Source organism: Phycodurus eques, chromosome 15, assembly GCF_024500275.1.
Source record: "Phycodurus eques isolate BA_2022a chromosome 15, UOR_Pequ_1.1, whole genome shotgun sequence".
NCBI classification, from domain to species: domain Eukaryota; kingdom Metazoa; phylum Chordata; class Actinopteri; order Syngnathiformes; family Syngnathidae; genus Phycodurus; species Phycodurus eques.
In genome coordinates this window covers 16,557,518-16,583,259 of record NC_084539.1, presented here as the reverse complement: position 1 = coordinate 16,583,259, position 25,742 = coordinate 16,557,518, and the positions used below count along the sequence as shown (strand labels likewise).

At 40.7% G+C, this 25,742-nt stretch overlaps 1 protein-coding gene across 2 annotated transcripts; it reads right to left on the bottom strand.

Annotated features, from left to right (window-relative positions):
- Nucleotides 1-776: 776 nt before the first annotated feature.
- Nucleotides 777-25,742, bottom strand: atp2a2b (ATPase sarcoplasmic/endoplasmic reticulum Ca2+ transporting 2b). Of its 2 annotated transcripts, XR_009769864.1 has the most exons (24): nucleotides 25,111-25,742; nucleotides 24,861-24,878; nucleotides 24,699-24,781; nucleotides 18,105-18,209; nucleotides 17,318-17,456; nucleotides 14,606-14,686; nucleotides 13,820-13,905; nucleotides 11,865-12,020; nucleotides 11,639-11,780; nucleotides 11,346-11,512; nucleotides 9,546-9,634; nucleotides 9,346-9,448; nucleotides 9,098-9,229; nucleotides 8,854-8,973; nucleotides 8,501-8,719; nucleotides 6,888-7,011; nucleotides 6,475-6,686; nucleotides 6,131-6,351; nucleotides 5,798-6,000; nucleotides 5,092-5,177; nucleotides 4,847-4,980; nucleotides 4,646-4,763; nucleotides 2,609-4,448; nucleotides 777-2,311 (listed from the first exon to the last, which is right to left on the bottom strand). XR_009769864.1 is itself a non-coding variant. In XM_061697609.1 (23 exons), the coding sequence occupies exons 1-23, from the start codon at nucleotides 25,226-25,228 to the stop codon at nucleotides 4,176-4,178; spliced, it is 3,129 nt and encodes a 1,042-aa protein (XP_061553593.1). In that variant the 5' UTR covers nucleotides 25,229-25,742; the 3' UTR covers nucleotides 777-4,175. The 2 variants fall into 2 exon arrangements, 1 of the variants encoding a protein (XP_061553593.1); XM_061697609.1 differs by having other exon boundaries at nucleotides 777-4,448.

Here is a 25,742-nt window from a genome sequence, read left to right as displayed (position 1 = left end):
ACGTGTATTTCGCTGTCGGAGAGTGACTTACTGACATTACGACTGTGCTTATTTCGTTATAGAAGCGTGACTTGCTTGTTTTATGTCCACAGGTACTAAATGAATGAGCCTCGCTGCCTCGGTAAGGCAGACACGTTTATACAAATGACTCTTTTTTTTTTTCTTTTTTTTTAAAAGCCTTTGCTTCTCTGCGTCTTTAATTCAAGGCTGCTATCTACTGGACAAATGCAGTAATTGCAGCAGGCATGAGGATCACATTTTGACCTTAATTCATGCATCCATCCATTTTCTGAGCCGGTTCTCGCGGGCGTGCTGGAGCCTATCCCAGCTGTCATCGGGCAGGAGGCGGGATACACCCTGAACTGGTTACAAACAAACAAACAACCGTTCGCACTCACAGTCACACCTACAGGCAATTTAGAGTCTCAAATTCATGCATGTTTTTGAGATGTGGGAGGAAACCGGAGTGCCCGGAGAAAACCCACGCAGGCACGGGGGAGAACATGCAAACTCCACACAGGCGGGGCCGGGGATTGAGCCCGGGTCCTCAGAACTGTGAAGCTGACGCTCTAACCAGTCGTCCACCGTCCCGCCGAGGGCCAATTCATTTACTATCAAGTCCTCTGATTGTAGAAAATGGATGGATGTTTAGGGGGATACTTTTCCTCTGAGTTTTAAGACTGGCATGGTTGGATGCATTAAAATCTATCAAGGGCCCTCTGTTTGCCCCAATTCTTGTTACAGGAAAAACTAACTTAAAAAAAACAAACACAAAGTTCAAATATGATCTTTATTTACCTGAAAACACAACCTCTGTAATGCATCTACAATCATTATCAGAATTGAATGATATTCATATTTTTACAGATGATTAATATACATTTTTAAATCTAGGTTCCTTTGTAAGGTACAGTATGCCTCTTATTAGATCACAGTTTTACAGCAGTTGCCAAACACAGGATCATAAAGACCTAGACAGGCAGTAAAAATAAAACAGGAGAACACTGTTATATTGCAGGGATGTCCTTAAAGAATGACTAAAACACTCGACAGAAAATGGATTGGCCTACAGTAAATAAAAACTCAAGTAGCGCAGTCAACTTCATTGTAATGAGTCATTTGTCTAATTGTGCAAACATTACAATAAAAACTGATTTTCAAAAAGTCTACTATAGAACCATCTTAATGTAAGAGTATTTATACAGTGAAATCTTTAATTACAAACTGTAAAGCCTAAATACAGCTGCAAAGCATGCATGATGTTTGTACACAAAATGCAAGCTAAGACCACAGCATCTAATGTTAAGGAGTCCCTACAAGTCAAAACTACCATGAAAGGAGAGAAGGAAGAAACCTCATGCAAGAAGGGAGGAACATGAACTTCCCTGCACACTATAATGGAAGATGGACAGACGTTTGTGTAAAATAAATAGCATACGCATCATGTATTCTCTTTCTGGTGTAAATAAGTTCCTCTGTGCACCAATACCACGCGTACACACATACTGAACAAAATTATAATCCCTAACACTTTGCGTTTTGCTCGCATTTTTCACGAGCTGAAATCAAAAGATCCAAAACTCTGTCTAAACACAAAAGGTCTCCATCTCAAATAGTGATGAGCTACCGTGGGATCTTGGGTATCAAATTTTCTGCCATATCATGTTTAAATGGTTATTCGTACGAAAACTATTAAACTCCTTGAATCACAAAATAGGTCTAAATCTATATTTGTGACCGCTTGTGCTTTGCCGAGATAATTTCTCTGCCTCACAGGTTGGGTTATCAAGAGACAGATTAGATTATTCCACAGGTATGCCTTAGGCTGCCCTCAATAAAAGGCCACTAAAATGTGCAGGTTCACTGTATAGTGGGTCCAAGGAGCTGGTCAGAAATCCCACACTAAATGAAATATAAATTAAGACAAAGCAGCAAACCTTTCATACCATACAACTGCAGATTTTAGAGTGGCCTTTTATTGTGGGCAGCATAGGGCACACACCCGTGCAATATTCATGCTGTCTCATCAGCATCTTGATGCCAAACCTGTGAGATGAATGTATTACCGCGGTAGAGAAGTGCCCACTAACATATTTGTACAGATTTGTGAACAATATGAGAGAGAAATAAACCTTATACATCAAAAGTCTTAAGTTCAGCTCATGAAAGTGGGGGCAAAAACTGCAGTGTGGCATTTATATTTTTGTTCAGTTTATGTGCATGCATGCATACATACATACATAGTAGTCATGGAGTGCAGAATGAATTGAAGGCTCCGTCCTCCGAAACAAGATTTTTTAGGAGAGCCAACCTAGGGAAAGAAACAATGTCAGATCACTGCTACTTTAATAAGATTTTCATGTTTTTATGGATAAAGAAAGCAATGGTTGGGGTGAGTGGAAATGGGTGGCACACAGGTGACATTCACAATGTAAGCATGTGGGCAACATAGATGTAAATTCCCAATACAATTCACATTTAGCACCCATTTTGAAGAAGTGCTGAGCAAATTCCGAAATAAAACGATGTGTTGCATATTTTTATCTTGAGTTATTCCGTCAACTTCGACTGATTTCGTAAAGTGTGAGAGAAAATGAGAAATACTCACTCTGACAGGGGGAGCCAGTGGAAGGCATTGAATGAAGAAAAGCACACCAATGTTGTCAAGTGGTACAAAAACACATCCAGGCTTCTACCCCACTACCATGCTTTTATCTTTTGTCTTTTTCCACACAATTAATGCAGTTAACTGGACGGCCACACAAACACGTTCACAGCAAGTATGGTAAATATTACAAGTCAAACCAATATCTAAAAGCCAAGCATTCACAAGTGGACCGCAGGAATACTTTGCACACACAAGCAATGTTCCTCAAATCAAATAATGACACACACTTTGATTCAAAGGGTTCATGAGTGTATTTTCCTTTAAGTATAATAATAAAAAAAAAAAAAAAAAAAAAAAAAAAAAACACGTCGGGGTATTCATTTGAAATCATTTTGATTTTGAGTTGTATTATTTCTTAATACTATTGTCCTTTGAATCAAACACCATCAAGACGGTAGCATACACAATCTTGAACGACTTGGTCTCTAAAGCATAACACCAATGAAGTTTAAGGATGTCAAAAAAAAACTCAACACACCCCAAAAGAACGTTTGGTAAAATGGTTAGAGTAAAGACTGTTCCACTTTCTGCACAAGCAACCCAGCTGGCACACCTCAGATGTTACAGCTGAGCAAGACTGTGGGGAAGCATCCAGAGATTAACAGAAAAAAAACAAAACATTTTTATCACATTGAGGTAGCTGTGATCTTCCCAGTGCAGAAAAAAATGACGTATTTCAAATCATGGCAATAAAGAAAATAATCCAAGAAATTAATTTCTGGTTTTACATTTGGGGTTGAAGGGGCACACATTTAAATAAGAAAATTAGCAACTACATACAGTTCATGCTTGGTCACTGGGGATGCGGTTTAGGTTTTTCCCCTGAAATATTATTTTGTTCCCCCCTATCGTCTAATTGGAGCATTCCAACATTCACTCCCAAACCTTTCCCCATTGTCTGCCACACATCGCTTGTCCTCTGAAAAAAAGTTTACACTGAAGACACAATGGTAAACATTTGAAAAGAAAAATCAAGGCGGTACATCTAAGCCACGCTGGTCCAACAAATTTCGAAAACCATAAAAAAGAAATTTTTTTGCATAAAATAGTATTCAATCTCCGTACAGATCCACAAGAGTCCCTAACATTTCTTTTTCCCCACAAAGAGGGGAAGGTACGCTAAATAATATGTACTGTAGTGACACTGGACACACAAAACTGAACGTTTAAAAAGGCATTAATTGAGATTAATTTTAAAAGAAAATGAAAAATGGCAACTGCCTAATCTAGTCAGCGTCTATACGAGTGGTCAGCTAAAGCCTTAGGCCAACTTAAAACAGGTGACTTCTCAAAGTGAATTTAGAGTATTGGTACACTTAATGTGTTACAGTTTCTCATAGCGCGCGCACGCACGCACGCACGCGCACACACACACAAACTATACAACACACACAAGCTACGCATGTGGAGGGTGGCAGAGAGGGATGAAGAGGGGTGGGGAAGCGAAGGAGGGGCAAGGGAGTGATGGCTGTGATGGAAAAGTCGAGGTTGTGCTCAATCAAGTCAGTCAGGACCACAACATGTCGGCCATGTTAGTGTCGGTGCTGTAGATCCAGAGGAGCAGCGGGAGGGAGAGGGCCACGAAGGGCCAGGAGATGCCCTCCATGCATGCAGCCAGGCAGCAGCCTTCAGAGCTGGCGGCCTTCTCCAGCTCTTTACCCGGCTCCAGGTAGTTCCTGGCCGCAAATTTGAGCACCTCGTCCAGTAAGATGACCGGCAGCGAGATCTTGAGCACCACCAGCCACTGGGTCAGATTCAGAGGGGTGATCTGGAAGATTATCTGGCAGGATAACAGGGAAATTATGTGACTGGGTGTGTTAAAATCCTCATAACCTACTGTTCAATCTCCTCCAAGTGCGCCAGGTGAGTGGAAGTGTACCAAACTTGAGTACAGATTATAACAGTCAAACATACTAGACAGTATGTGCCAGGCCTGGTTTGCGTAGTGAGAGTACAACCTGAAAATATATTTCTCACCGGAAGAGGCTCCACGTAGAGGATGAGGAAGTGTAGGGACATGGAAAGACAGATTGCTCCCAGCAGCCACACATTCTCCCAGGGTGGCATACGCAACAGGGACTGGTTCTCAGATACACTGAAACGCAAAGCAGCATGTATTGTTTCTTAAAACTAAGTTGCCATTTTGACGGTAATACTGGTAGTGAAGCACAAACCAACCTATTGAGAGCGTTGCACATCTCGATGGTGACCAGCACTGACAAGGCCATGGTCATCGGATAAGGAGACTCAAACACCTTACAGTCCATATTCTGGAAGTCTGGGTTTTCTGGACCACACTGCAGGAAGTGGCTCTGTAAACAAACAAAAATACAGAAAAAAAAAATTAGCTCATGTTGGGGAATTTAGGGCAGAATGTTAAAGTCCTCAGTTGACATGATAGAAGCTAGGCTTTTAGGTCATACCAGCTGGTAAAATGTGATCCTCGGTCCATCTTCTGCAGCGACAAACCACCAGGCCGCGGCACCCACTGTGGCAGCGCCCACATAACCTGGTGAGACACACAACAGAACTTGACAAATACAACATTGTGGAGGCCATACGATCACGTCAATAGTGTACCGGAAGGTTAATAGTCAGGAAAGATGTCATCTCCACATAGCGTAAAATCATCTTCAATACTGTGGAGGGAAATTGTTAACATACGGTAAAACTCAACACTTCAATTAAAAAAGATCATTTCCATGCTGCCGTTACAGTTTCTAACAGATTTAAAATTGCTCAGCAGTTAATTTTCTACTGTCCGTCAGTGAACAATAGTGTCTGTAAACTGAGGTACTTGCAGTCACTACCCAATTTATTTTCCCAACGTGGAAAAAGAAGGCATTTATATTTATATTTACATACAAAAACACATGCTGACGTGCCCAGCAAACAACTGGGACACTATGCTCGATAGATATTGGAGTACTCAGAGACCCACTTTATCTATCTTAGACCATCACCTACCTCCATCTTTTCACCGTTTGATTATTTTTTATATACTACAGAATGGCAGTAACATATGTAAAGCAGGATTATCAGGTAATTACACAGGTATGGTGGTTGATGATAGTTATTTTACATCCACATGGAGCCACATTCATTCCACATACATAATGGTTGACTTACATCCAATGGCTAGGTATCGGAAGAAGAGCCACCCAGAGATGAGGGGCTCGCGAGCGTTGCGGGGAGGCTTATTCATGATGTCCAAGTCTGGTGGGTTGAAGCCCAAAGCGGTGGCGGGCAGACCATCAGTCACCAGGTTAACCCAGAGCAACTGAACTGGTATGAGAGCTTCGGGGAAGCCGAGGGCCGCCGTCAAAAAGATGCTACAACACAACACAACACACCACACACACACACACACACACACACACACACACACACACACACACGATACGATCAGAGCAAAAGAACTGTGTGCAGTGACAAAAAAAAACATCGTCTGTGCCCCCTTACCAGACAACTTCGCCCACATTAGAGGAGATGAGATATCTGATGAACTGCTTCATGTTGTTGTAAATGGCACGGCCTTCTTCGACTGCAGCCACGATGGTGGAAAAGTTGTCGTCGGCCAGAACCATCTCTGAGGCCGTCTTTGCAACCGCTGTTCCAGAGCCCATGGCGATACCAATCTCTGCCTTCTTAAGAGCGGGGGCGTCATTCACGCCATCACCAGTCTGAAACATGTAAGTCATGAGATTACGCACAATGAATTACAATGTTGAGGTTACGCACAATGAATTACAATGTCTCAAATTTAAAATGGTTATCAGCCATTACCAAAGGTCAACTCTTCTTACCATAGCTGTAATTTCGTCATAGGACTGCAGATACTCGACAATCTTGGACTTGTGGGACGGCTCCACGCGAGCAAAGCAGCGAGCCTTGACCACTGCTTCACGTTGTGCAGAAGGGGTGAGATCGTCAAACTCTCGGCCCGTGAACGCCATGCTGGCAACGTCGTCTTCCTCGCCAAAAATACCGATGCGTCTGCAAATTGCAACTGCTGTACCTGTAATGACCAGAAGGAGCATATTTATATCTTGGTGCTTTGAGGAAGAAAAAGAAAAGATTTGTAGAAATGGCAAAAGTTGATGATTATTTTTTTTTTGTTTTACACATGAAAGCTCACTTAAAACACCACTTTATATAATTTAATAAAGGTCTAAACGCACAGAAATCACATGGGCTGTACAAAATGCTCGCGACATACCCTTGTTGTCTCCAGTGATCATAATTACTCGGATGCCTGCGAGACGACAAAGTCTAATGGAGGCTGCCACCTCTGCCCGGGGAGGATCCAGCATCCCCACACAGCCCACAAAGGTTAGGTCAGTCTAAAATAATGGAGACAAAACATTACATTTATTGTACTCAAAAGTATTCACTAAGTCTGTCACAATAATATTTCTAAGACAATATATTTTCCCAAAAACTATCACGGTAAAGGATAATGTTGCTTATTAATGCCTCTTTAATCATGAAAAATAAGGCCCACCCTTATTTTTTATTATTTATTATATGTTTTGCTTTGAAGTCATTGTTATTATTACTGTTGTTGTTATAATTGTCTTTTTTGTTTCTTTATTAAAATGTTTTTTCTTTACTCTGTGATATGGATCCCCCGGATCTGAAATAAAGAGCTGCAAGCCTAGCCAGGTTTGCATAGAGCATTTTAGTCCGATTATAATCTGTTTAGAAGGCCAATCCGACTGAAAATGCTCCATATAAACACCTCAATCGTAATAAAAAGGCCCAATCCGAATGGAATTTCCTTCGGTTTCACAGGGGTGGAATATTCCTTTTTCCAAACCGATCAGAAGTAAATTTTCCCCATGTATACCACCATTCAGAAGAGACGGGGAATGCGTGGTGGCGTCGTCAGTTACGCATGCCATAAATATGGCGGCTCCGACGGAGCTCGTATTACCTACTTGTTTTTAATCAAGCATTTTTTTTTTAAATAAAAAAAACATGTATAGAAGCAATCCCAACTACTGTTCTGAATAGACGACGGACCTCCATCTTCATAAATGACATGACGTTCATGATGTCGCCTGCATGTCTCACGACTGTTCTGATTTGATTAAATGTCTGTCATGTATCGGAATATATCACTTCACATGTAAGCAGTTGACCAGAGATCAATCGGAATTATTTCAATCAGAATGACAAAAGTCTCCATGTAAACCCGGCTACTATGTGGTTGGTCCGCTGAAGACGAGCCTTTCACCTGTCAATCAAATATACGTTGACGTTCGCTGTAGTCAACTACTGGCTAAATGACGTGTGCCACTGAGGTTATGCTTCATAAACAGTTAACATTCCCTTGTTTGTGTTGATTGAGGACTAAGACACAATTGGGAGTGGCACTGACGTGTTAAACTACATCGCCACGGTGGAGCAGATTGTTTAGCTCTTTAATCCGTTAGCACACAGGCTAGCTCAATAGCTCCCAGCCGGGTTAACAAACACACCAGGTAACTTTCCCCGAGTGGGTCTGTTGTGTGAATCTACATGCTGCACACGAAGCAAGGCTGTGGAGTATTGGACGGAGCAAACACCGGCAAGAGTGTAGTGTACCAGTGCGCTGGCGTTCCATGAGCCCACTGGCCGCTAATGACACACCCCACACCGGCTCACCAAAACAATGAGCATTTATCGAGTCCGGAAAAACTATTCTCCATTTTTTTTATCGATAGTCGATATAGTAATTATTGTGACAGGCCTATCTATCACTGATTAATTGGTGATTTGTTTTGAAAGCGAATGAAAATCCCACCACTAAATTGGCAATGTTTAAGGTGAAAAGCCAATTGCACCTACTTCATAGTCAATAAAGCGAGTGCAGTCCTCTAACACCAGGTCCTCCTTGTTCAAGGGGTTGTCTCGGGTGGCCAGAGCGAGACAGCGCAGGGTGTCCCGGCCAGTTCCGTATTCTCTGATCACAGACATCAGTTTGTCCTTGATACCGGGGGTCATAGGCACCTTGGTGCCGCCTACACGGACGTGCGTGCACCTGTCAATCACTCCCTCAGGGGCACCCTTTTTTAGTGGAGCAGACAGACTTTTAGTGTTTGATTTTAGCACATCTAAAAAGCAGTTTAAAAAATAAAATTTAAAAAAATATGTAAAAAAACAAAAAAAAAACAACCATGCTCAACATTGGTGTCTCTTACCTTGACAAACATCTTGCCTGCAGACGAACGGGCTTTGTTGGGGGTGCAGTACACAGACATGGACTTCCTGTCTCTGGAGAATTCTAATGTGAACTCTTTCTTCATCAGCTGCTTGATTACCTGCATGTTTAATTAAAAAAAAAAAACCATGCTCAATCAGGACTTCATTTATTTTACAACATAGCTGGTTAGTCTTTGTTTCGTTTTCCAGAATTTGAATAAAGCAAACGTAAATGTTACATACAGATGTGCAGGCATTTGCTCTCTCAATCTTGGAAAGGCCTTTCACATCCGTGTCAAATACATTCATCTTCTCCACCAGGCATGTGAGAGCAGTCTCAGTGGCCTCACCCACCTTCTCATACACACCTTTGGTCTGGAAATGGAAAATTAAAAGAATTACAATCAACAGCGTACATCAAACAAAAGCAGAGTGCTGCTCTCACGTGTGGCATCCATCATTATACTAGTACATCTCATATGCAAACCAACCTCATTATAGTCTAATGAGGAATCATTACAGAGAGCACAGATAAAGGCCAGCTCCACCAGAGCATCGTATTTGGAACATTTCACTTGTTTGCCATCCTGGAACCTAAATGAACACAAAGACAGAACAGACAGTTAGCAAGTGGGCTTGAAGATATTGGTGCAAGAGGGTGACTTTCTTGTATTAAACTCTTAAGACTCACACTTCACCATCTGGGGCATATGTAGAGCCAGTAACTGTGAATTCTTTCAAGGAACAATGACTACTATCAGCCTGGTCAATGATAAACATCTGCAAAACAAACATTGGAAGGACATTAGCATGTCACATAAACACAGCAATTCAATTATATGGGTCATTTTCATATAATTTGATCAATAAGGGTAAAGACATGTATTTGGGATTTTTATGCCGCCTTAGTTTTATATGGGTAAAAGCTGAAACAGCCACCCTTAAAATCCTATTTTCAAAAAGTTGAAATAAAATGTTAGGCATTTATACTAAAGGCAATCGAATCCTTATTAACAGAGCAAATGGTGGTGGCCCACTTAAATAAACTTCATGCAAAACAGTAAAGACAAAAGTGCAGAACAGTAAAGACAACCAGCTTCATGAAATCATGTTTTGCTCTCCAAACTGTGAAATTTCAACGGTAAAGACATGTTGGCATTAAAAGCTTATAAACAATGACCTTTTGATGGATAACAACTGCCAATAATTCAAATAGTCATATGGATCCATTTTCTGAACTGCTTACCAAAAGCTATGAGTACACTTCATTGATTTCAAAAGTAAATTCAGTAGGCCATATCTTCACCGCTATTGATTAAATTACATGAAAATGACTCAATCAGACTTGTGGCGGTTCTGCAAGGGGAAAATGGGACTGACAGACAGTATCCAGCAGATGGCAGCAGTCTACCAACATGTCCAGAGAAGCGGCCATCTTTGACCCCCCCCCCACCCACATACTATGACTACATTTTAAGATGACCAAGCACCGGGACACTGAACTTACATTTGGACTTTTGATTTTCAGTAATACAGTCTGGTCTATTCTCAAACAGTGTACAGATGTTTGAATGATATGAGTAATTGCAAATTCATGAGGAATTTTACATTTTAACCACAAGAGAACATGAAACCAGCACATTTCCCCAAATTAAGGACATAACAGGAAACTGACGCAACAGGCATTTTTACAGTCAGGAATAGAACCCTCACGGGTTTTATGTTGATTTTCAAAATTGTTGTTCACAATTTTGTTGTTTCTTTGACAAGACAGGATCAGTAAGAAAAACCAAGAGAAACAGGAAGGGACATCTCCACATACAAGGTCAGTAATGCAACTTGACTGCCACTTGTGCTGCAAGTGACAAACTCTCGCATACTGATAAGCATCCTGTCTGTCCACACATGGGGAGGCCGGCGGGTGGTAAAGTGTGGGTGGGGGGACTGAAGTCCAAACATGACTTCAGTCACAAATGGCTGATGATATATATCAGATACATAAATGTAAAAATATAGGAGACATTTCTAAGGTTTCGCAAACCAGAACTAATTCAGTTGAAACAAATTGAACTGTCACTGAACAGTTGAACTGAACTGTCCAATTCTGACATGTAATCCATGTAAATTTACTAAATTCAAAACCCAGATTACTCAAAGTGAGGAGTTTTTGTTTGGCATGCCCAGTGAGTCAGAGGTTTTCATAATTCCTTGAAATGCTTTCAATTTGTGATGAACCTTTCACATCGATCTTCCAGGAAATTCACTACAGGTTTTTGGAATTCTCTTACTCTTCCACACCTACCTGGTAAAACTGAGTCATGTCATTTGACTTAACACAAATATTAGAAAATTAATTTGAAGAATTATTTTTCCTCTTGCCTTAAGTTTGAAAAGGAACCACAACACATTCCTATTTAATACGCGTATGTCTAACCTAAATACAACGAAGGCTTCACGTTCATGTGTGTCCCAGTGTGCCGCTGTTTCCTACCCTGCATACAGACATCTGATTGGTTGTCAGCGTGCCAGTCTTGTCAGAGCAGATGACAGATGTACAGCCAAGGGTCTCCACAGAGGGTAAACTACGGACAATGGCGTTCTTCTTGGCCATGCGTCGGGTTCCTAAAGCCAGACAAGTGGTGATGACGGCAGGCAAACCTGAAGAGAAACAACACGTTTTATTAACAGAATGACAGCGCGATAATATTTAGTCAGGTAATACAAAACTTGCCATTGTGATTGATTAGTGGCGTAAATATTACCTAGAAAAATTACAAGCCTTACCTTCAGGGATCGCCGCCACTGCTAGAGCCACAGCAATCTTGAAGTAGTAGACAGCCCCACGGATCCAAGAGCCTCCATGGACGGGATCATTGAAATGTCCAATGTTGATGATCCACACAGCGATGCAGATCAGGGAAATAACCTCAAACATAAGCAATCATAAAATGTGCTGTTACGTATGTAATATGAGATCAAAACAGCGCACCATTGAACATGAGCTAATTACTTTAGATAGCTGCTGTCCAAATTCATCCAACTTTTGCTGCAGTGGTGTTCGCTCTTGCTCCGTGGCAGCCATCTCGTCACGGATTTTACCGATCTCAGTGTTTCCACCTGTGGCCACCACCACACCGACAGCCTTACCAGCTGCAATGTTGGTGCCCTAGGAGAAAAGGTAAATTATGCATTAGGTTCCTGGGTGAAAGTCTTGATGTGGATTGGCGACTATACTGAGCTACTGACAAGGGGTTGAACAATTTAAGATTTTTTTTTTTTAGTCGACTATAACGTGACCAAAGACGAGTCAAAGTTGACTAACTGATGACTGATATTTCTTAAAGCACAGCAGTGCGGTTCCCACGCTTTCATTGCACCCCGGACCAGTTTCACAGACATACTTCTACAGAGCAGCACAGAAACAAATTAGAGATAAACCAATGTTTTTTTTTTTTCAGAGCCGATACCGATTATTTGTAATCAAGGAGGCCGATAAGCGATAATTGGAGCAGATATAAGGGTCCGATGTTTACCCTTTTTGAGTGGTGGCCCGAGCCAAATTGTGATGGCCTTGCTGGAAGTTGTATTGGCCCCGTATATTCATATATGTTAAATTTTACGGATTATTTTGTATTTAATGTCTTTATACTGTATTATTTAAGACCCTTTTAAGAAATTATTAGTACAACAGCATTCATTGCCATGACACTGTATTAACCTCACGAAAATCAAGGCAAAGCAATTGCACAAATAATTATTAAAAGAATAAATCAAGTACAAAATTATTATTCTGTATCGATAATGCATGAGTGAGATCTGCCGATCACTGCCAATACCAATTATATGGATTAGCTGAGATTTTTCAATTTATTTATGGTGAGTGCTATTGGCTATATAATCTGACATGTTTCAGCTCTTGCGCGCCTGTGCAGTGTGACGGGGACGCTACACGACGGCTCTGTAATTATGGAAAAAATAATCAATCATTTTGACTGATATTGAACCCATGATTAATAAACAGGGTTATTCATTTATTTCAAAAATGTGTGTTTATTCAACTACCAAAACTCAACGTTAAATATAACAAAAGAACAAGCAGAAAATAAATCAGTAACAAGTAAAATAATATATTAATATAATATAAATTGAAAGAAAAAAAAAATAATAATACATTCATGGCTAAAAGCATGCAAATGCTTAGCCAGGACTGTATTGTCTATAAAAGTTGTTTAAAAGTCCTCTCATTATTCTGGCATTTGACAAATGGAAACAATTTTGGCAATCCTAGTTGACCTAAAACAGGAAAAAATTAAGTCTGATTTCATGTCAAAGTCAGGAAAAGAGTGTCTTTTTTATAGTCAGACTATCTGCTGTTCCTTCTGTGTGCTCCTTCACCTCTTAGGAGCAGTGTGGTGCGATGCATGCATGGAGCTACTGATTTTCTATAAACTAAAAAAAGAGAAGAAAGTCACGAGATACCGTTAATAAACTTGTTTTTCACAGATTAGGAATATTATATGACCGCGAGTATTGTTACAGTACCTGCCTGTATGCTACTACGCCTTTTGTGTGTGAATATTAAGGTCAATTTCTCCCATGACCAAGACTAGCTAGCCCTTCAAATGAATTTTCCATTGACTGTTCGCATTAATCTGCCGATTTGTAAAACAATGTGTCTTGTATTTAAATATAAAATAAGGATAATAATTTTTGTTGTGCACTTAGTAATACAGTGGAGGGGTTGGGGGGGCGGGGGGTTCACGTGTTCAATCAACACGTTACCTTGTATGAGTTAGGTACAAATACTTATATTACCAGTAAAGTTAATAAATATTTTTATGACGGTGACAGTTTGAGTGTCCACTTGGAGGCTCTACTTCATACATAAGACGTTTGAGACGACCAAAAAAAAAAAAAAAAAAAAAAAGGAAAGGGAAAAAAAAACGGTTCTCACAGATCACTTACAGAAAAGAGCATGTTCTTCTTGTCCTGGTTGACTGCACGGGGGTCTGGCACTGGGTCAGTGTGTTTGATAACAGACACAGACTCTCCTAGGGTACAACACAAAAAAGCGGAGTGGTCACGAGCAGTACTTGATGTTTTGTTGACATTTTGGATGGGCTGGAGTGTGTGAAAAAGTATTTTCAGCCTCTTAGCAGGCATGACAACCATCAACTGGCGCCTTTCGGAAGGGTTTCATGATAGCGCGAACAGTATCTGATGATGTCGCTGTACTGTGTGTAATCAAGTAAGCAGAGTCTTTACATGTTCTGATAGGGTGCGACAGGCAGCGTTTGAAGGCTATGTGGCCATGAATGGGGAAAAGAGGAGCGGAGGGAAAATAGCTGAAACACTAAAAATACCCTACGGACTTCACGACCAATTAAGGCAGTTGGGAAGGACGAGATTTAAGGCCTCAATTCACATAAAACTGCTCTCACGTGTGGCATCCATCATTATACTCCACTTGTTGTCCAAATTATCCACCCACCTCTTCCCCAGTTTAGCCTTCCTTTCATCCACATCTCTCAGGCCTGATTGTTTTGTATTGACTGCGTAGCCATGACTACAGAATGACATTTGGGTTATCTGCGTCAAAGGGAGACATTATCTCCCCCCCACCCTCCCTCTCTACCCAGCAGTGTTCAGGTTGAAGGTGGTGACTTTTGATCATGTCTATATGAACTAGCAGCTATACAGGCATAGTTTGAATCTGCGTGAGGAAACCAAGAACCAATCTATTTCTTTTACCTGTTAGAATTGACTGGTCGACTCTCAACGTAGTTGACTTGATGGAGGTCAGCCTGATGTCTGCAGGCACTTTATCACCAACTATGGATAAAAACAATGAACGCATGCACAGAAGAGTCATTTGCAGCATTCTATGCATAAGAAACATGCAATGTCAACAGGTGAAATACCTTATCCCAAAAATATTACTGCAAAAATGGTCATAAAATAAGCAATCAAAGCACACGAGGGAAGTGGTGATAAGTGAGATTCTTCAGAATTTTTTGCCACCTGCATTCAACAAGAATGGCTTGACAGACAATTGATTGTTTGCTCATTAATACAACTGATTGTGTGGAGCATATTGTTATGTGAAGTTGTCTTGAAACAACAAACAAAAAGGAGTGCACTCCTTGAATACAACCAGTAGAGAGCCGCTGGCTAAGTGAGCTACATCAATACAGCAGCATATGCTGCTCAATACAATACTAGCAGGCGGCACGGTGAACGCCTGATTAGAGCGTCAGCCTCACAGTTCTGTGGACCCGGGTTCAATCTCCGGCCCCGGTTTATATGTTCTCCCCGTGCCTGCGTGGGTTTTCTCTGGGCACTCCGGTTTCCTCCCACATCTCAAAAAACATGCATTAATTGGAGACTCTAAATTGCCCGTAGGTGTGACTGTGAGTGTGAATGGTTGTTTGTGCCCTGTGATTGGTTGGCAACCAGTTCAGGGTGTACCCCGCCTCCTGCCCGATGATAGCTGGGATAGGCTCCAGCATGCCCGCGACCCTAGTGAGGAGAAGTGGCTCAGAAAATGGATGGATGGATGGACGGGCAATACTAGCATCGAGAGACTGGTAGGAGTTCCTAACATTCAGAGATTCTCCACCCCGTCAAACAAAAAATAGGTTTGATCAAGTCCTGAGCACACAAAAAAACAAAACAATGGAATGTAATGGATTAATTGATCAGTATTCAGTAATTTTCCACAAAGCTGATCACGAACATTGTATCAGACGTACAGATAAAAACCAGAATAAGCTAAGTCAAAGTTCTGCTCCAATGTAGGACCAAAGTTTCATTAATGAACAGGCCAGGAATCAAATCCATTACTCATCCTTCCCACAATAAACTTCAGCCATCCCTTGTAAACCTAAATGTAAACATGCTCCAAATCACCAAGTGTTTCATCCATAGAAAGTGGTACAGAGAGTGAGAAACAAAGACACAGACACTTAACAGCTATTGCTTAGAAGACTACGATCAAAGCAAAAGAGTGGTTTGAGTTATTTTTCGTCACATGATGAGGGGATCTGTTTTGGGAGAGGGTGGGGGGGGAATCAGCTCAGTTTATAGTAATAGTGCAGTGGTAGATGCTAGGTGGCAATATTAAATTGGAATCTTGAGGGCAACACAGATTCCTTGTGTGGACAGTCAAGACAGACAAGTAAACCCTTGAGCCTCTGAAGTGCCCACATCAGAGAGTGCGAGGCAGGATGCAAGAAGAGTACTGCAAAACACACATCCAAAAATGGGAAAACTATTTTGATGAGCTGCAAATGTTCTACTGGATTGAAGGGGCGGGACTAATTTTTGTCAGGACACGTGCCAACATTTTCATGAACGACGATAGGAGGATGAAATGAGTCTTTCCAAATATTAATAGGAACTAAAGAAAGAGCCAACAATTAAGCCATACTGAAGCACTACTGTAAAATACCAATGCAGAATTTAAAACCAGAAATAAAGAAATAAAACCCCTAGATAATACAGTACCATCAGCACTGCCAAACATGGTGTGCTACTATACTGGTTGCGGTCAGAAGTGCTTCATCGCCACCTGCCTAACTTCAAACTACTTTGGAGATAATTTCTGAACAGACAAGACACAGTGACTGATAAAGAAAAAGGCATTGCATCCGTCAAGTCACAAATCATGCATTGGCGTCACGATTAGATTAGCTAAAGATAATACAATCAAAACCAGTGTAATTTCACTTCAATTCATATCCTTGTGTATACAGTGTATTCCTTCTTAAACCAACTTTGATGTCTTGAGCCAAAACAGTATTTTTAGCTTGGTTTATTCTGAGAAAGTGGTGGCCTGAAGGAGGAGGACCTTTCTTCACTCCTATTCAAATAAAGGAGATTATCTTTAATCTGAACCCTGGAGTAAAACAATTTGTGTATCGTTCAGGTCTTTTCAAAGATGAAAGCATCTCCAGGCTTACTATCAAAACAAGCATAAAAATATAATTTAATTTACGAGAGCACACTGTGCATCTTCCTCCTACACATCACCCAGCCACTCAGCATGGGGGTCCAGTGAGAGATTGGATTTTTTTTTTTTGTTCCATGATGTTTTCTGGAGAACAAGCACGTAGGCTGACAGCCTTCAACGACCTTTCACCGGGTCACTACAGCCCTCAAGAGACCATTTGTCCTCTCTTTGTGAATGGAAAGATCACAATCCAACCCACACACGATGAACTGAGATGTTAGTAAAATGTCAGGATATTCCAATAACGGCACAATAATTGTGGGGGAAAGCAGGAGTGGGACGGACAGGCAGTAGTTTGGGACATGTTAATCTATTACATAACTGTTCTATTTACAGTCACATTTCTGATAGTAAAGTGCTGAAGAGGAATAGGCAGTGTGTATGAGTCGATACAGGAAGGACATTGTTCAAATATTACAGAGAGTAAAGAATGTTCTTTTTCACAATTTTACCTGCAACCTCCACAATGTCCCCAGGCACAATGTCCCTGGCCTTGATCCTCTGGACACTCTTCCTATCCTGGCGGTACACCTTTCCCATCTCTGGCTCATATTCTTTAAGGGCTTCAATTGCATTTTCTGCATTTCGCTCCTGATGGGGGGAAAAGCGACAAAGTTACAAAAAAATAAAAATAAAATGTACACAAAGCCTTGTAACCAAAAAAAGAAAACAAAAATCCACTTCAATTCCCTTTGAGTGCTCTGTGGATTACAATCTGAATAGTACTAGGACCTTTGTCAGTTTGTGTTTGTCTGATTGTTCATAGATTGACTAGTTTTAGAACATCATCTCATCTGCCAGGCAAGCAAGCAACACAAGTCTGAGGCACATTGCAAATGACAGTACGGACATTTATAAGGGATAGCAATAGAACAATAAAGTAATTCAAATGACTGGTATCAATTGTGGGTGTTTACTTGGCTAAAATAGCCTTAAATGGCACAAAACTAAATAATTCGTAGTGCCATTTATTTCCTAACTACCCACATGTAAAACAATCCAGCCTGAACTGATTTTTGCAAAACAGTCAAGCCCACACTACCAAATAAAATGTTTCACGTAAATTATATTCACACAGACTGCAATATTCACAATAAATCTGATTTGATATTTGATTAATCCGCAAGAAAATTTGCAGATTATGAACAGATTAAAAATAAAAAAGCAAGAAAGACTATGCAGCAATGGTTAGTGTGTGTTGGTTCTGGTTAAGAGTGAATGGCTTGATTGTATATTTACCTGCCAGACTCCTACAACGGCATTGGCTATGAGAATAAGTAGAATCACAAAAGGCTCCACAAAAGCTGTTACTGTTTCTTCTCCCTCTTCAAACCAGGCCAGCACCTAGAACCGAGGAAACGGTATTAAATACAAGTCAAATATGTGTGAGGACTAAAGACAATGACAAATGAATCAGAATGAACCACCTGAATTAAAATCGCCTGTATGGATGATCATGACGCCACTGCAGTGTTTGCATTGGCAGGACAAGTAGTCAAGTGTGGGTCAATATATAAAACCAGGTCATTGATAATATTCCTTCGCATATATATATAAAACCAGGTCATTGGTAATATTCCCTTCGCATATTCCCTATGCGTACTTACCTGACAAAGCAGTTAAGTACGCATTACATCATACCAGCTTACCAGGATGCAATTTAAGTATTTGATTAGTCACTTCCCTGCCTTAATTAAAAAAAAAAAAAAAAAAATGAAGCCATTTTGAAACAGGTGGTGGAAACTCGGCTAGGCGCAAATAGAATGTCACATCATACTAATTAATAACTACTTTCTAAGACTTCCACCTTAGCTATGTCAAAGGAAATCACTATGACAGCTCATTTCAGCAGAGGCAGTCAAATACAATTTGTAGAGCTGTGATTCAATAAAGCAGAGGATTACACTACATCTGAGACAAAATAAGAAGTCTGTCAACATTGCTAATAAGTGAATACATCTGCATAAGTTGTGACATAATGCTGTACTTAAATCGTGCAGTATCTAAATGGCTATCATCTAGGGGTGCGTGGATACCACTTTGTTCAGTACTTCAAGTACATACATTTGAGTCCTCGCCAATACAGTGTCGATACTTCATACTGGCAGTAGGTTTTCAAATTTTGATGAAAATGTTTTGATTAAAAAAAAAAAAAAATGTTTTTTTGTTTTTTGTTTAAACGCGACGAAATATTGCTTAAAACAAACCTTTGGACACTGCATATGTTTCAACTATAACAGTCCTTTTACACAACGAAAAAAAACTTTGGAACAATGAATAAATGTACTCAAATATAAAACCTAGTTTATTATTATTAGCATTATTTATTTTGTTTTATGTTTGCTCTTACAGCACTTTTGTGTAACAATTGCTTTTTATGTGCCCTATATATTACGTTGAGCTGAGCTGAGTTCTGTTATTATGCACACCATTTGTTTTCGAATTATGTAATTTAAAGGATTATACTGTGCATCAATGCCATTTGTTAGCCCGTTTGTCCTATGGCATTATGTTTTAGCCTTAAGCTACTAGAGAATAAGCAATGTGTTTGTAAGATGCATTTGGTTAAATATACAAAGTGTTTAATTCTTAGTGTATTTAGTGTTATAAAAAGCTTCAACCGGAGTGTCAATAAACAACGAAGCTTTTAAGAACCGTTTGCTCTCTCCCAAACTGCACACTCAGACAGGATCGACTGTATATTTATATGTATATCACAGGCTTGTCTTGTAGTATGGTATCGTTGTATTGGAGTGTTTTGACTAGTCCGAGTAGACGTGTCGATACCGCCGGTATCTGTGAATCCCTACATGATGGGATTCTCAGCCAGCAGAACCCGGGACACAGGACAATCGAACCAAACACTGGGTCATACATAACTCTTTGGAGATTTGTAATGTCAAAAACATAACAGATGATGGTACTACATCGACTGTGTGTGGTATGGACACAAAACGTGATCACATGATTGGGGGGGGGGAATACAAAGATGGCAATCCCCCAAAAAGTACTCACCATAGAGATTAGTGCTGGGCGATATGGCCTAAATTTGATAGCACGATTTTTTCCCCTAAGGTCGAGATTTGATATGACTCGATATTTATTAAATTAAAGTTAATAAATGTATAAAACTGGACCAGACCAAATTGATGTACATTGTAAAAAAGAGGGCTTACTTTAAAAACTATAAACATTACAAAGAATAACTTTCTCCTGCAGATATTTCAAAATATAATGATCACAAAATTAGCGATGCAGCACCAAAAAACGCAAATTAGAAACCCAAGGCCGAAAAACAAAAGCAGAAACACCAGATGAAATTATGACGACAATTATTAGTAATTGCATTTTTTTGTTGTGACTGCAGAGCTGCCAACCTATAGAAATTCACTTCCAGAACACTTTTGTCTGAATTTTCATCCATCCATTTTCTGAGCCGCTTCTCCTCACTAGGGTCGCGGGCGTGCTGGAGCCTATCCCAGCTGTCATCGGGCAGGAGGCTGTGTACACCCTGAAATGGTTGCCAGCCAATCGCTGGGCACATACAAACAAACAACCATTCACACTCACAGTCACACCTACGGGCAATTTTAGAGTCTCCGATTAATGCATGTTTTTGGGATGTGAGAGGAAACCGGAGTGCCCGGAGAAAACCCACGCAAGCACGGGGAGAACATGCAAACTCCACACAGGCGGGGCCGGGGATTGAACCCGGGTTCTCAGAACTGTGAGGCTGACGCTCTAACCAGTCGCCCACCGTGCCGCCCTGAATTTCCATGTTTTGTAAATTATGTCAAAAACATTACTGGGGCACAGTAAGTACAGTATATTATGTAATATGCAGTATATCATCCATCAATCCATTTTCTGAGCCGCTTCTCCTCACTAGGATCGCGGGCGTGCTGGAGCCTATCCCAGCTGTCATCGGGCAGGAGGCGGTGTACACCCTGAACTGTTTGCCAGCCAATCGCAGGGCACATACAAACAAACAACCATTCATACTCACAGTCACACCTACGGGCAATTTTAGAGTCTCCAATTAATGCATGTTTTTGGGATGTGAGAGGAAACCGGAGTGCCCAGAGAAAACCCAGGCAAGCACGGGGAGAACATGCAAACTCCACACAGGCGGGGCCGGGGATTGAACCCAGCTTCTCAGAACTGTGAGGCTGACGCTCTAACCAGTCGCCCACCGTGCCCATCTGAATTTTCATGTTTTGTAAATTATGTCAAAAACATTACTGGGCCACAGTAAGTACAGTATATTATGTAATATGCAGTATATCATCCATCCATCCATCCATCCATTTTCTGAGCCGCTTCTGATCACTAGGGTCGCGGGCGTGCTGGAGCCTATCCCAGCTATCATCAGGCAGGAGGCGGGGTACACCCTGAACTGGTTGCCAGCCAATCGCACGGCACATACAAACAAACAACCATTCGCACTCAGTCACACCAACGGACAAGTTAAGAGTTGTCAATTAACTTACCATGCATGTTTTTGGGATGTGGGAGGAAACCGGAGTGCCCGGAGAAAACCCACACAAGCACGGGGAGAACATGCAAACTTCACACAGGCGGGGCCGGGGATTGAACCCCGGTCCTCAGAACTGTGAGGCAGACGCTCTAACCAGTCGGTCACCGTGCCGACTTGCAGTAGATCATGTAATAGGAAAAAACAATTCTACATACTGTTCAAATGCGCAACAATCATTCCTCTATACTTGTAATTGTTAATAAATTATAGCTTCAATATTTGTAGGTGTTCATCATTTAACCCTTAGTTGGCAGCAATGCACTTAAGCCTAATTTGCCAGAAATCAAGAAGGACGCTCAGAAAAAATGTGACATGTGGAACGAATTCAATGCAGTGATCTGTAAATAAAGAAATAAAAGACTGATTCTCGATAACACCACATTGTGCAAACCGTCCGGAACAGTTAGCGCAGCCAACTGTCAAACTATTTGCGTGATTGCTCACACAACGATGCTAGCTAGTAGCTGCTAATGCCAACGTAAACAATACCTTGTGAAAACTTTCAATCTCGTCCAGGTTTGAGAAAACTACTATCCTTTATCTTCCCGCTCCGTTCACAGAGCAAACACAAAAACAAGCGCTACAACTGCCACCATGATTGCTCTGCGGCATTGTTTACATTACAGGAGCGGCACGGAGTCACAGCTCTTTCTAACGTAGTACATGCGTCGCACTCGATAATGTGCACCATCTTCAGATGATTTTACACGGATATGCCTGTCTTCATAACATCATCTTTTATGCACGTTTTGCAGACTACGGTTGTTTCCAAATGATAGCCGTGCCCTTTGTTGGGAATATTTATGGTTCGCTAGAAGCTATCATCTTCCCCTCCATGTTAGCGAAAGTCTCTCAGAGTGAAGTATAGAAAATAAATCGATGATCCTGTTTCCAGAAAGCATTCATAAAATATTGATCGCATCGAGCTTCTCGATAAATCGCCCAGCACTACTAGAGATTTTTTGGACAATGTTCTCCATAACCATACCATGACAACAAATTAGGATGTGTCAGTGTCTGTTAAAAATCTGGGGAATTGTACAACTGTCCCAATATTTTTAACTCCATATGATATTGAGCTTGGATAGTTGTCGGTGATCATGAAAGTGTAGTGTACAGATACCGTTCAGTATTAGACGACCAATGCTCAAGTGTATCTAAAGTATCAGCCACTTAAGGTTTCAATGGCCCTTATGTCAACAGGCTGTTCATTTCAACAACATCTAGGTGATATATTCATCTGCTCACTGATTAACAATGTGACAGCCGTTCCCTCCCAAGCGCTAAAGCCCCAACTGGTCTTAACATCACTGCTGTTGAGACAACACAGGCTCAGAGAAGACGGTTATGTTTGATTTGCATTAACGGCAAGGAAACTCTGGGTCCTTCCTAATACACCCTGCAGCAATCATGGTTAATTTATAAAGATTTATGTTTGTTAGTAAAAGGCTGTGGACTCTGAATCAACATATTTGTTGTTGTCGGATGGAATCAACCAAGTGCCAACAGCATTGGGTACTGAAGGTAATGTTATGAGCAAATGGTTGACAAATATATATTTTTTTACCAAGTCAGCTTTGTGGAAAAATGTTTTAGTAATCTCTCTTTATATTGTTAAATAATGAGACCATTATACTGTTACATACGTGCACCTAGATATTTGAAAAAATGTACACAAAAAATACTTTGATAATGGTGAAACTATTACGATACTGGTGCTAAATTTTGTGCTGTTATTATGTCTGTGCCAAAAGAAAAGAATTTATCGGACACCAGTTTCCAGACAATTATGGTAGGGACAAGCGTGTATTCAAGTATTTGTTTGATTTTTGTTTCTCCAAAGGTTTTCCTTCCTTTACTTACGTAGACACTGAATGTCTATGTAGCCACTTATATTCCAAAATATCGCAAAAACAGTGTTTCGTGATATTGCTGAAAATAACTTCAAAATATCTTATGACACGTTACGCCATGATTTGCACCGCTAATATTTTGTATACATTAAAATACCCATTCATCCATCCATTTTCTGTACCACTTATCCTCACTAGGGTCGCGGGCGTGCTTGAGCCCATCCTAGCTATCTTCGCCCGAGAGGCAGGGTAAACCCTGAACTGGCCACCAGCCAATCGCAGACATTAAAATATATATGTACAAAATCCAGTGTTGACTGAGAAAGGATACAATTTACATTTCAGATGCTAAATCTAATAACGGCTGTTTTTATTATAAGTAAGTTGTTCAACATTGACTGTAAATAACATGAAGTCCATGTCACACAACTTTTAAACGACATACTCGAAGTAGCAACGTGACAAAAGTGGCTGCCATCTTTGAAATGTTCTTTAATAAAAAAAATAATTTAAAAAAAAGAATAAATATGGAATGAGCACTTCAGACCTCTGAAACTCACCCTAAAAAAACACAAAAACAATTGATTACTAATCTATATGGCCTATCCTACTGCCCACCTCATGAACAATGTTCCATCAGCACTATTTCAATAGTGTTTTTTTGGGCAACTGACACCGTTTGAAACCTCACGGTAATTTTGACGTGTCAACTTGGGAGAAATCCTCAGAATTTCAGCTCGTACAAGTTTATGGAAACTTAAACTTGTTAGCCAATCGGAGAAGGGGCTCCCCAAGTAGCACATGAAACAAAAGGGCCAAGAAATGTTGAGAACTAGTCAAAATTATAGTGTTTCACACTAATTTGAAGGTGTTTTTTTTTTTAATTTAACCACATTTTTTATAGGCTATATTACACAAACTTTCCCCAAAAAGGCAATTTCGCTTCCCCCCCGATAGTGTTCATTTAGACTTTGTTTTGTTCATTTAGACTTTGTTTTTCTCATGGTGTTTAATGACTGCATGCAGTGTCTGACAGTACCAATCTACACGCGAACCCCCTGTTGGAAAACACCTCACCTCTTCATTGAGCCAAGGGACACCTACTAACTGGATGCATCACTCGTAACCAGATGACTAATGTATATTCCAGACAGAAGGGTGTTTATTCAATTTATTACATTTGTGTATGATAAACGCAAGTTCCATTTGTTCTGTGACTTGGATGTCAAAGCATTATAGATGTTTTTCACCAATACATCTTTAGTCACATAATTGTTGTGTGTACACACCCATTCCTACCCATTGAATCTGAATCACAACCAGGTCAGACAGGACTATTTCAACAATCCTTTTAGGCAGTTTGCAAACAGAAGAGAGCACTGGTCTATATCCTTTGAACAAACTGATAAAGTCACCCATGCAAAAGAAATGAGTAATACTTACAAAGGATATGCAGGCAGCCAGTAACAGGATCCTCACAAGCAGATCTTCAAACTGTTCAACCACCAGCGCCCAAAGGGACTTGCCTTTCAAAAATAAAAATAAAAAAATGAAGACAAGCAAGTTTCCAAGATATTCTTTCAAAAGACTGAATAGTGTACTCACCCTCCTCTGCTGGCAACTCTGTAAAGGGAACAGAGAGAGAAACGCGAGTTAAATTCAGGTCAGTCATTATTATACAACAATTAACAGTAAGCTGCCGTTGGAGTCACAATTCATAGCCCGTAAATCAGACCAGTGCTTTAATCCGTCAACCTTCGTTTTGTTAAACGCGACGACCGTTATGAGCCCGGTAACAACGTTACATGACACGGCAAGTGGTTTTAAAAAAAAGAAAAAAAAAAAAAATTCTTACCGTTGGCTCCGTATCGTTCCCGTTGTTTCTTGATTTGCTCCGAACTCAAGCCGGTGCTCTCGTTCACGTTAAAAAAGCTGTAAACTTCTTCAACCGTCTTCGTGTGCGCGTTGTCCATGATGAACGGCCACTCGAGGACACCCGTTTGCCTGTACTGGTCCCGACCACGACCGGACACGGTCCTTCTTCAATACTGCGTTTTAAGTTAAAATAAATAAAATCCGAAATGGCTTTCCAACGTGGAGCTGAATGTAAATGACCAAAAATAAAAATATATTTTAAAAAAAAAATAATACACAAAAAAAAAAACCGAGCAGGTGCCTGCTTAGAGGGACCGAATTTGCGGCTATCACGGTGCTAACGAACAGTTAGCCGCTAAGCTAATAATTCAGCTCTGGTATGACTTCGCCGGTCGTTCTTCGCTCGCTCTCCCGAGAAACCTCCAACGGAATATTCATATCACAAACGCCGTAAACAAACACCCCGCTCTCTGTATAAACGATGAATCTCGATGGATATCTTAAACGTGCGGTTGTCCTGTATCACAGCCCTAGCCTGCTTTGCCTGCGTTCACCTCGCCACCAATTGCATTCGTCCGCCGCAGTCTGCGTGAGTCGAATGCGGTGTTCGGT